General features: G+C 42.0%; 1 protein-coding gene across 6 annotated transcripts in view; it reads left to right on the forward strand.

Annotated features, from left to right (window-relative positions):
- The window catches only part of LOC108046375 (stAR-related lipid transfer protein 13), a 99931-nt gene extending 89948 nt beyond the window's left edge, over window positions 1–9983 (forward strand). For all 6 annotated transcript variants that reach the window (XM_044458423.1, XM_044458426.1, XM_044458422.1 and 3 more), the window contains 7 exons: window positions 665–736; window positions 4693–4844; window positions 5363–7022; window positions 7372–7858; window positions 8190–8462; window positions 8535–8714; window positions 8783–9983. In XM_044458423.1, coding sequence (XP_044314358.1) covers window positions 665–736; window positions 4693–4844; window positions 5363–7022; window positions 7372–7858; window positions 8190–8462; window positions 8535–8714; window positions 8783–8897 — 2939 coding nt within the window. In that variant the 3' untranslated portion in view covers window positions 8898–9983. The remainder of the gene's footprint in view (window positions 1–664; window positions 737–4692; window positions 4845–5362; window positions 7023–7371; window positions 7859–8189; window positions 8463–8534; window positions 8715–8782) is intronic.
- Window positions 9984–11109: the final 1126 nt, after the last annotated feature.

Raw genomic sequence — 11109 nt, forward strand, 5'->3', positions numbered from 1 at the left:
GCCAAGCAGAAAAAGCAAAGCAGATTAGCATTTAAAATAGCTAAGGCCAAGTGCCTTTGGCTTCCTTTGTTTCAGACGAACTGGATGGAATTCGATTGGGATTCATTGGGGTCTTAGACTCATAAAAAAGTATGACTTTCATTTCTTATCTGCGGTTCAATGCGTTCTTTGTCTGCTCGTCTCAAATTAGCCCGGCATAAATAAGCAATTTTATCCCAATGAGTTTGCCAAATCTATCTTCATCTCTTAAAGCCCCATTACACTTTCAAGTCCCCGCAAAAAGATTCTGCGAAAGTTTTACTTTCGTGTGCCTTCAAGTCGAGGTGAAGTCGAAAAACAATTTAAGACCATGTCCATGACCGCAGCCACATAATTTTAAGCCGTCAACTCCATTTGGTCGGTTTACAACGTAATCCATCAAGTGACCCTGAAAACTGAAAACAGAAAACTGAAATCTGAAAACCCCGCCGACAATGGCCAGACTTTGGTGACGACTTCTTGACCAGGCCGGTTAATTGGTTTTGCCGTCCGGCAGGATTGAATTTGGTGCGGCAAAAAGGATTCGCCGGGCAACTTAATTATAAGTAATTTAATTCGCTGCTTCCACTGCGTATGTGCAATGTGGAAACGCATATTCATCCTGCCTTTTCTCTCTCTCTTGCAGAAATCGAAGCCGTGGAGGCTTGCAAATGGCTGCGAGCTGCAGGCTTTCCGCAATATGCGCAGATGTACGAAGGTAAGTGCGAACCACATGCCCATAGTTTCCCCACTACGCACTTCCGTTTTGTGCGGCACTAAGAAAAAAAACCTTAAAAATAGCTAAAGAACTTCACAAACTAAAAAATCATGAAGAGAAATCGGGCATTTACATTTTAGGTTGGCATTCTTAAAAGAATAATTCTTTATTGTCTGGTTCATCGCAAAATGATTTAAATATCATGTTATTGATTCTTTCAAAATGCCGATTAAACAGTTCATACTTTTGAAGTGGAGATTATAAAGAACTTTTTATATTGTTAATTCCTTTTGTACCTTATAAAATCAGTTAATATTTCCCTTTGGAGCTTAAGTTAAACCAGGAAGTTTTAACTTAAAGACTGAGAGCTTTATGTCCTTAAAAGTATATATTTTCAGCGAGGATGTTAAATATAATTTGTTAAATACTTGTTGGGAATTATTATACCGACCATTATTAAACAAAAAGTAAACACACCTCCGAAAACTTAAATTTAAAGTTAAAGTTTCTTCTCAGTTGTATGCTAAACTTTGAAAGTCCCCCTTTTTTTCTCAGTGCATGTCGTGTCAGCATGCTTTTGCCCGGGGGGCGTGGCAGGCTGGTGGTCGGTAATTGATGGTCTCGTCATCGGCAGTGACGCAGCAGCGGCGACCAAGGCACTTGACCAACATGCCCGCCATTTAGTCTTGTGTGTTTAACGCTCTCCAAGTGGCAGTTTATTAATTGTATTACACGAACTTTCACTTTCGCCGCTGACCCGTCCGAGTAGGAGCACAAAAAAATGAAGGCAAGCCAAAGACAAAACATTTATGACGTGGCAACATTCGAGAACAATTTAAGTGCCGCCTCACGACGTCTAAAGATTTCAACACCAGCCGCAGACAAAAGAGCTGCCCGGGACATGATAGCGAATTTGATACCCCAAGCACGCGGCACAAAACCGCGACAACAATTAGGCTGAACGGATCCCCCATCCGATCCAATTCTATCCCATCCCAATCCTTTCAAGCGAAAACGAAAGCCCAGCAACGCCTACCTACCGGATCAGGGCAATCTCAAGAATTTAACCCAAAGCAACGCACTGAAAACCAAAAAAAAAAAAAACATGAGAGGCCAGCAAAAACGTGAAACAACCAAACTAAGATAAAATATAATAAAAGGCTAAAGGACACGCAGGCCAAAAGAATTTATGAGGACCACCTTCGTATAAAAAACTCTGCACAGAACCGAAAATTAAAATGGTTTCGGTTTTTTTTTTCGATTTTTTTTTGGCTGTTTCTTAAGTTATGAAAGGGCTTTGGCCTTTGAAGAGAGGCTGGCCAACTACAACCGCCAGCCAAAATGTTAGTATCAGTTCATTGAACCCTGCGCAAGCTGCATATTTATTTGATTTCCTTAATCGCAAACGAAGACGACCCTTCTCAGGAGCATTTGTCGCAGCGAATTTAACGCCTGGAGGCCTCGCAGATTGATGATCTGCACAAAAATGGAGACAAACAAAGCCCAAAAGTACATTCTTAAGCCTGGCTGCCATTCCAAAAAAGTTCGCCGACTTCATTTGAATTATGACCAAAAAGCGAGCAGAGGAATAAACGCGAAGACCAAAAAGTGAATCTGAAATGGAGAGCCTGCAATTTGGGCATGTCCGCAGGCGCCCTGTCGCCGACCTTGAAATATGCGAATTGTATTGCATAAATTCAAGAGCAGAACCAACTTCTTAAAACTTACACAGAAAAAAAATTAAGCTTTAAAATGATTTTACACACTTTTAATTTGAATGTGCACCTGATGTAAGCTTATCTATTGGAAGTTTTTAGGCATGCTAAACTTAAAAATAAAGTAAAAGTTTATTAATGTTGAAAACTAAAGGTCAAGTTTCGTAAAACAGTATTATTCATCCTGAGAACATTGTTTTAAGAGTTAGGCTTAGTAGTTTGTTAAAGGTTATTTGCTGATTAAGCAGTCTTTAATTATTTATTTTTTTTGAGTGAAAGAAACCAAATCTTATACTCCCGACTTTTGGAATAATTTGTGCGCACATTTAAACTGGAGCCCAACCCAGGCAGAGCCTTCAATTCCAGTCCCAATCCCATCTGCATGACCATCTCTCCTGACCGGGGACAACATGATAAATGCGTATTTTAATGAGTTTCGTGTATTCGTGTAAACAAGGCAGCGGCGCATGTGCAGATTGCTGCTCAAATTTCATTCCTCAGCATTTGGTGGATTCTTTTTTTTGAGTTTGGCCCTGCAAATTAAAATGCCGTAGGTGTGTAAGTTCCTCGCTGGTCTGTCACTTGGACTGGAATACTGGGTTCGCTGAAAGGAGGTGTTCCGGCTGTAAGCGACTGTTAATTTGCCCATGGGCCCAGGACCAAAAAAAAGGGGGAAGGAGGATGGAGCATTTTTCACCAGCCTTTGTTTGCTTTTTGTTCATTTCTTGCGCACATTACTCACCGAAAGTGGCAGACTTAATTCGAGGGTGTGACCTGCGCCAGGCCAGGATCATATGGGAGTGCTTAAGAGGGCAATAAGAGCTCATGAGGCTTGTTTAATGCAGCCAAGGCGATCGATTTTTTGGTCCAAAAGAACTGGTTTTCCTGGGAGCCAAATCCCAAGACACGGAACTTGAGGAGTGGTGAAAATAACTCATTGGTAATACCATAAAATATCACATATTTTCAAGCGAGTTTCCGTTCTTTCATTCACTTTTCAAACCATGTGTTTTGTGTTTAGCATTAGCATATTCAAATATTCCTTTGTAACATGTCAAAATATTAATTGCTTTCTCTGTAAAGACTTAATGAAAATATCGTACGAAGTCTAAACAACAATTGTTTCGTGGAGACCCCATAAAGTTCTATATTCGAATGAAATCTGCATCCCAATTTAGATTCCAGGCTAATTGCTTTTATATTTTCCCCAAAACGGCCATAAATTGTGCCTAATTACATTCGAATTTCACTGCAATCTGCGTCATTGGCTGAGAAAAAAGATTAATCATATAATCGGCCCAATAAATAATCACCCTCGTGTAAACTGTGAAAAGTCTCAGGGGGGAGGGAAAAGCACCCAAACATTACATGGGCTCCACAAATAATTCCCCCTTCTGACGTCAGCGGAGTGTAGTAACTAACTCCCAATGGGTTAGCCGAACACTTGGTGGCACTGCCACTGGCACACTTCCCCCATTTGTTTACTCGAATGTCTTCAATTGGAAACTAAACACACAACACTTGGCTGTTTAAAGAGGAGCATCCGAAATGGACTTTTAAATACGCACGCAGCAGGGCCAAGAGCGTGAAAAGAAAGGCGCTGGAGGAGCGTAAACAAAACTATAAAAAGCTCCCAATGGAAAAAGGAAAGAAAGAAGCGGACGAGTTGGGGCGTTACTTTCGAGCCGAAAGTTCAACAAACCGTGAATGGCTTTTCAAGAAGAACAAAATATTGTTGTAATGCTAACAATATTTGTGCAAACAATGCAGCTTTTCCAGGCAATGCATCCTACGGATGTCGAGCAGCATTATCTGCAGCTGCAGATGCAAATGTATCTGTATCTGCTGTATCGCCGCTTCATTATTTGTGTCTGTGTGACGCGTCGCGACATGTGTAAACGTCTGGGTATAATCTTTTCATATTTCCTTTTTTTTTTTTTGCTTTTTGTGGCCGAGGCGGCGGTCGCCTTGGAACTTGATTTCCTACGTGCGAATTGGCCACGCAAATATGTGGAAAAACACTGTGGAAATTCAGCTGCCCGATGGCAGACTACTATATCGTGCATACGAAGCAACCCGACTCGTACCCGTTTAATGATCGCTGGCGCCATGGGCGTTCGACTTTTCCAGTTTCTCAATTAGAATTTCACGCGTCGTCGAGACGTGCGGTCGCAAAAACCCATACTCCATATAAAATCCAGCTAATAGTTGTCCTTTCGCATCATCCGTTTGCCATTGCAGATCATCAGTTCCCGATCGACCTGAACAATGTAGCCAAAGATCACACCAATCTCGAGAACGATCAGTTGCAGTCCCTATACCGCCGGCTCTGCGTCCTCAATCGTTGTGCCACCATGCGGCTGGACCAATCGCACAAGCCGCAAACACCACAGGTAAGATGACACCACACTCTGGTTTTCATTCTTGATAAAACCCACAAGGATTTGGGATTTTTTCAATGATTATGTTGTAGCGACACATACAAAGAAGGACCTTATCTGTTACTTGACGGAATATTAAAATAAAGTTAAACTTATAGGATGGGCACCAAAAGTTCCATTGTGATTTTTCTTTAATGCAAGTTCTTCTAAAAATAAATAAAACGGTTTGGACAGGATTTTAATTATTTCGAGCTCCAATAATTGTATTCTACTTCTTTTTTTAATAAAAAAGCCATTCAACAATCTATTTCTCTTTGAAATATGCAAGTCAAATGTCTCTAAGAAAATAAAATTAATTTTTTGTAAGCGTCCTAAAAAAGTTTATATTATTCGGACAAATTCATTTAGCCTTAACTTTCTATATTTACGTACTCTTTAATTCATTTTCATATAAGTGAATATTTATATTTCCATATTTATGGATTATTTTTATTAACAACATTTTGGTATTTAAATATTTGTGTACTTAGCAAAAGGAGGAATCGGATGATGAGAACTTCGCCCTGAGCGAGCACTGGACATTCCAACCGCACATTCGCCGCTGGTCGCGGATCGGTGAGATGGGCCTGGAGCTGCCGCCGCCGGGACTTCTGAGCCTGAATGTGGAGAAGACGGAGAGCTCGTCGAAGGAGTCGAGTCCGGATCGGTTCGAGGAGGACGGCGCCGGGATCACGCTGATGATACCGGGGTGCAGCAAGGCCAGCACTGGAGGTGTGGCCACCGATGGCTCCTCCTTGGGCGAGGGCTCGGACAGCGGTCGTCTGCGGAGGAGTGGCAGCGAGCGGATCAAGGATCAGGCCAAGGCCCTGCTCCGGAGGGTGGAGTCCATCAAATCGCGACGTCGCAAGCGGCAGAATCGCGAGAATGTGGTGATCAGTGGACCGCAAGTGCTGGACCTCTCGCAATTTGGCCAGCGGAGTAGTTTGCGCAAACCGGACGCCGTTTATTCCACCCCGCCCTCACCCTCGGCCCTCAGCCCCATGCACACATTCCCCAAGGCGCCGTTCTTCAGCAACGACCTCAAGGTGCCCAGCCACAGCGACAACTTCCTGAGTCCCAATCGCTCCAGCCCGAAGAGGACACCCACCACGCCACGATCGATGCGCACCAGTCCGCTGCACTTCTTCTCCAGTCCGATGTCGCAACTGAAGGAGGGCAAATCGGATGACTCCTCGTCCTATCACAGTGACAGCCAGGAGTCGTCGACGGGTGGCAAGTTGTCCCTGCGAAAACCCTCCAAGGCCCGCCGATTCCTGCAGCGCACGGGAAAGGTCGATGATATCGGGGCCCATTCCGATTCCGAGTGTCACCAGGGACGCAAGCTGCTCATCAAGGATGCCAATTCGAATACCACCGAGGTGAAGGTGAAGAAACTAACACGCGGAGGCTCACTGAACTTGGGCAAGGACTCGAAGAAGCGGGAAGGTGGCTTCCGTTCGTCATCGTTCCGCTCGCGAAGCACCTCGCGAAAGGAGGCCAAGAATGATGATCAGGATCAGGCCGGAGGTGGGGCAGCAAATGGTGGTTCCAAGCGACAGCCAGTGGTGCGCTGGCACAGTTTCCAGATGGAGGAGCGACCCAATATGATATTCCGCAAGTGCTTCTCGAAGAAAATCGAGCCACTGCAAGAGGACAATGGTGGCATTCCATTTGCCGCCATGTCAGCGGGTCAGCTGCAGATAATCCGAAAACTGGCACTGGTCACTTTAACCGGACACATGGAGCGGTACTGCCCTTCGCATCGATCGGGCTGGAATTGGGAGCTGCCCAAGTTCATCAAGAAGATCAAGATGCCGGACTACAAGGACAAGAAGGTGTTCGGGGTGCCGCTTCTGATGATCCTCCAGCGCAGTGGACAAACCCTTCCCATGGCAGTGAGAGCTGCCTTCCGCTGGCTGCAGCTGAATGCCCTCGATCAGGTGGGAATTTTCCGGAAGAGCGGTGGAAAGTCGCGAATCATCAAGCTGCGCGAACAAATCGAAGTCACCGATTCCACCGCCGAGTGCATGGATGTTTTCGATCTGCAACAGGCCTACGATGTGGCCGACATGCTGAAACAGTATTTCCGCGAACTACCCGAATCTCTGCTGACCACCAAGATGTCCGAGACCTTTGTGGCCATCTTCCAACGTGAGTAACATAAAAATAGGGGTTTTAAATTAAGAAAAAGATAAATGAAAAATACATAATACTTATTTATTTTAAAAGAAAAGTATTCTTACAATGCTTTTTAGTTGATCTTCCACAACTCAAACCATCATTTGCCACCATAAACATTAGGATTTATGGAGACTTTTAATTAAAGAATTAAACTTGTTCGACTTATGGACTTATATTTTATTTTTCATATTTCACAAAGTCTTGCAAGCCCATTAATGGAAAATTAATTGATGGACATTGATCTTTTGATGTTAAATAATGTCAGATTAAAATTAGTTTAAGAAAACTCGAATAAACTCTATTTACATTTCATTCTCAGATCTCCCAGCTGAAGTGCGTCTGGATGCTGTGCAATGTGCTGTGCTCCTGCTGCCCGATGAGAACCGGGAGATCCTGTACGTGCTGCTCGAGTTCCTGACCATTGTGGCGGCCAACTCGCCGCAGAACCAGATGACCAGCAACAATCTGGGAGTGTGCTTGGCCCAGTCCATCTTCCACTCGTCCATCTCGACGGGATCCGCCTCCGTCTCCGCTTCCCCGCGTCGCAAGGGCAAGGGATCCGGAATGCCGGACATGAAGGAGCTGGCGGAGGCCAAGGCCTCGCACGAGTGCCTGTCCTTCATGATCGAGCACTACAAACAGATCTACACGGCCGCCAAGGAGAAGCTGAGCAAGTGCAACTTCAGCTACATGGAGGAGTCGAAGCCCCTTCCTTTGGAGGCCTTGGGCGAGGGCATGCAGTTCCACAACTGGCGGGGATATCTCTACGAGTGCACCAGTGCCACCATCAAGGAGGGTCGCGAAAAGTAAGTGACTTTAAATAACACATACTATTATAGACACTTTAGTGCTTCAACTTCAGTTTTAAATTTGTGAAACAAAGTATTAAAAATATATCTGTGACTATATTTATTTATTTCAAATATACGGCTTAGTTTACAACAAATTTAAATGAAACATTTTGATTGCTAAAATTATGTTTTACTCTTAATATCGCAAAGATTTGTCTTACTGCTTTTAAAATATTTCTAAAATTAAATGTTAATTTCAATAAGTTTACTGTAAAATGTGAATGCATTTAGTGAATGAAACAACCTGATTAACTTAATAGAAATGTATCATTGAATTATTTTACAGAACCCGCGGCTGGTTTAGCATTAATTCGTTGACCGACAGTAATGTGGACATTGCCTACAAGAAGGTGGGCGATGGCCATCCGCTGAGACTTTGGCGCTGTGCCACGGAGATCGAAGGACCTCCACGAGAGGTCCTCGAGTATGTGATCAAGCAGCGAGCCTCTTGGGATGCCAATCTGCTGCAGTGTCAGACGGTGAAGAAGCTGGATGATCGCACGGAGATCTATCAGTATGCGCTGGACGGCCAACTGACCACTGACTTTTGTGTGTTGCGGTAAGATCAGTGAAATAAAGTAAAAGAATATGTATTAAAATGTTAAATTTGATCTTTAACTCCCTGATTTAGTTCCTGGCAAACGGATTTGCCGCGCGGTGCCTGCGTTATAGTGGAGACCTCGATCGACCATGCCAAGGCCAAGCCCCTTTTCGGGGCGGTAAGGGGCGTGGTCCTCGCCTCGCGGTATCTCATCGAGCCTTGCGGCAGCGGAAGATCAAGGGTGATGCATCTGGCCAGAGTGGATGTGAAGTGAGTTGTTTATTTCATTTAAACAAATATTGAACAAATAAATTAACCAATCAATTGCCTACTTTTAGGGGCAAAACACCGGAGTGGTATAACAAAAACTACGGGCACATATGCTCGCACTACTTGTCGCGCATTCGATTGGCCTTCAAACACGTGGCCGATGGACCCGAGAGCAAGGTCTAAAAGGATCACTATAAATATATTTGAAGAAGGATAAAACCATCGCCTTCGATGGATGTTCGCTGTATTCGTTGTCTGTCGCAAAACTGACGCATTTATACGTAAATATATGATAGTTGAGGAGGATGAAGCTAACCCCACTTCGAACAACCCAACGATTACGCAAGAAAATCCAATTAAACCCACGGACCACAACCACGAGCTTGAGTTTCATCCTGCGAAAAGGTGAAGCGAGACCAGAGAGAATATATTCTTGTAAATACACTTTGTAGGTTTCTTAATTTAGTTTTCGACTTAGACTTAACTATTTAGTTTACTGTATTATATTTATACGTGGTCCTAATTTATACGCATACTTTTACTGTACGACTATTGAAATCTAACATCCAAAATACTCAACACACGTAAATATCACAAAGTATATGTATCTTTAACGATTTCTCTTGCTAAAGTTTACATCTACGTTTACGGCACTCCAAATGTCTTTAATGTTAATTAGTTTGTAGTCTTGGCAATATGTTAAAACGTATATTCGGGAAAACAGAAAACAGAAAAAAGCAAATGCAACCTTAAAATGTGTAAAGCAAATTCAACTAGTCAAATTTTATAAATTTAAGTTAAAGTACTAACCCCAAATACACTCATCAACAAGACCACTTTGCCACTCAATAGTTTTGTCAGGAGTTATCGATTGATTTGGCTTCAGATATTGATTGATTGACACCGCATTACCTGAAAAAGTGTCTATTGATCAAAAAAAAATGTATGATTGTATCCAATATGCGGTGTAAAATCGGAATTATTATCTCTATCATTAGTTTATGGATGTGCCCTAAGATCCCCGATCAATATATATATATACATACTATACTATACTATAGTTTTATATGTGTCTATAAATACGCTACCACATAAATCTTTAATCGAGTGTACGAGTTACCCATGAATGCTGGCAATGACAAGGAATAAGTAAACCAGAAACACATAAACCCGATGTCAAGTGGATAGAACGGAGCAGTAACTCAAATATTCGATGCATAAAGGAAAACGCAATAAAAGTACATATTATGGAAATGCGAAAAACATAAACCAAATATTTTTTACTTTTGGGGGCTTATTATAACATTTTCATTGGTTTTTGAAAAATAAGATCGGTGAAAAGCGGACAAAAACATAACATTCAATTTTAGCCCAACCGATAATTTTCAGTGGCGCCCTTTCGTAATTTTTGTGAACCAGCGTTTTAACCGATTGACGTTTCACACATAGATGGCGCTCATTGAGTTTAGCGGTCAGCTTAGGTGGCGCTTAAGATGCCTGTATAGATGGCGGCACTATTTTGTTTTACTTACCAAATGAAAAACGTATGTTATTCAAAAACTAACCAAATTCCAATTCAAGTGCAGTGTGAATTAAACCATTAACTTAATAGGAAAACTTAATTGGTATGTATTTTCGAGTTTGGTTTTATATAGATGAGATATCAATGTAGAACTATAGTTTAGGAAACAGATGACAAAAAAGGGTCACAAAAGGAAATAACGTTAAAATTAAACAAGAACAAAAGCTATCTTAAAGGCAAAATCCAGAAAATTTCAACTTTATTTTCGGTTTTTCGATCAAAACCCTTGGAAATAATGTTCAGATCTTGGAATGGCATACCTCGTTGAATTCGTTACAAAATTTCCAATCCATTGGTATTCTTATCTAAAATTTTTATTTTCGGCCCAATTCCGCAAAAAACCATGATGGTACCCCTTATGAAAAATTCCAAAATCGGTCAAAAAATAAATTTTACCAAATCAACTTGGAATTGATTGCATAGGTTCTCAGCTGCATAAAACAGTCATTCTTTTGGCTGTTCGTCTTATTTTGGCAAAGTTACATCAAAAACTGTTAAAAAAAAGTGTTTTTAAGATTGCCAAATTCTGGATAAATGCAACTCGTTTTTTTATCAAAACCGTTGGACATAATGGTCAGATCTTGGAATGTCATACCTCGTTGAATTCGTCACAAAATTTCCAATCAATTTGTATTCTTAGCTAAAAAATTTCATTTTCGGCCATTTTTCGCAAAAAACCATGATGGTACCCCTTATGAAAAAAGGAAAAATCGGTCAGAAAAAAATTTTTTCCAAATCAACCTGGAATCGATGGTTTAGGTCCTCAGTTGCACAAAACTGTCATTCTTTTGACTATGTGACGTATTTTGGGAA

This window comes from Drosophila rhopaloa, unplaced genomic scaffold (assembly GCF_018152115.1).
Source record: "Drosophila rhopaloa isolate 14029-0021.01 unplaced genomic scaffold, ASM1815211v1 contig_167, whole genome shotgun sequence".
Taxonomy (NCBI): Eukaryota; Metazoa; Arthropoda; class Insecta; order Diptera; family Drosophilidae; genus Drosophila; species Drosophila rhopaloa.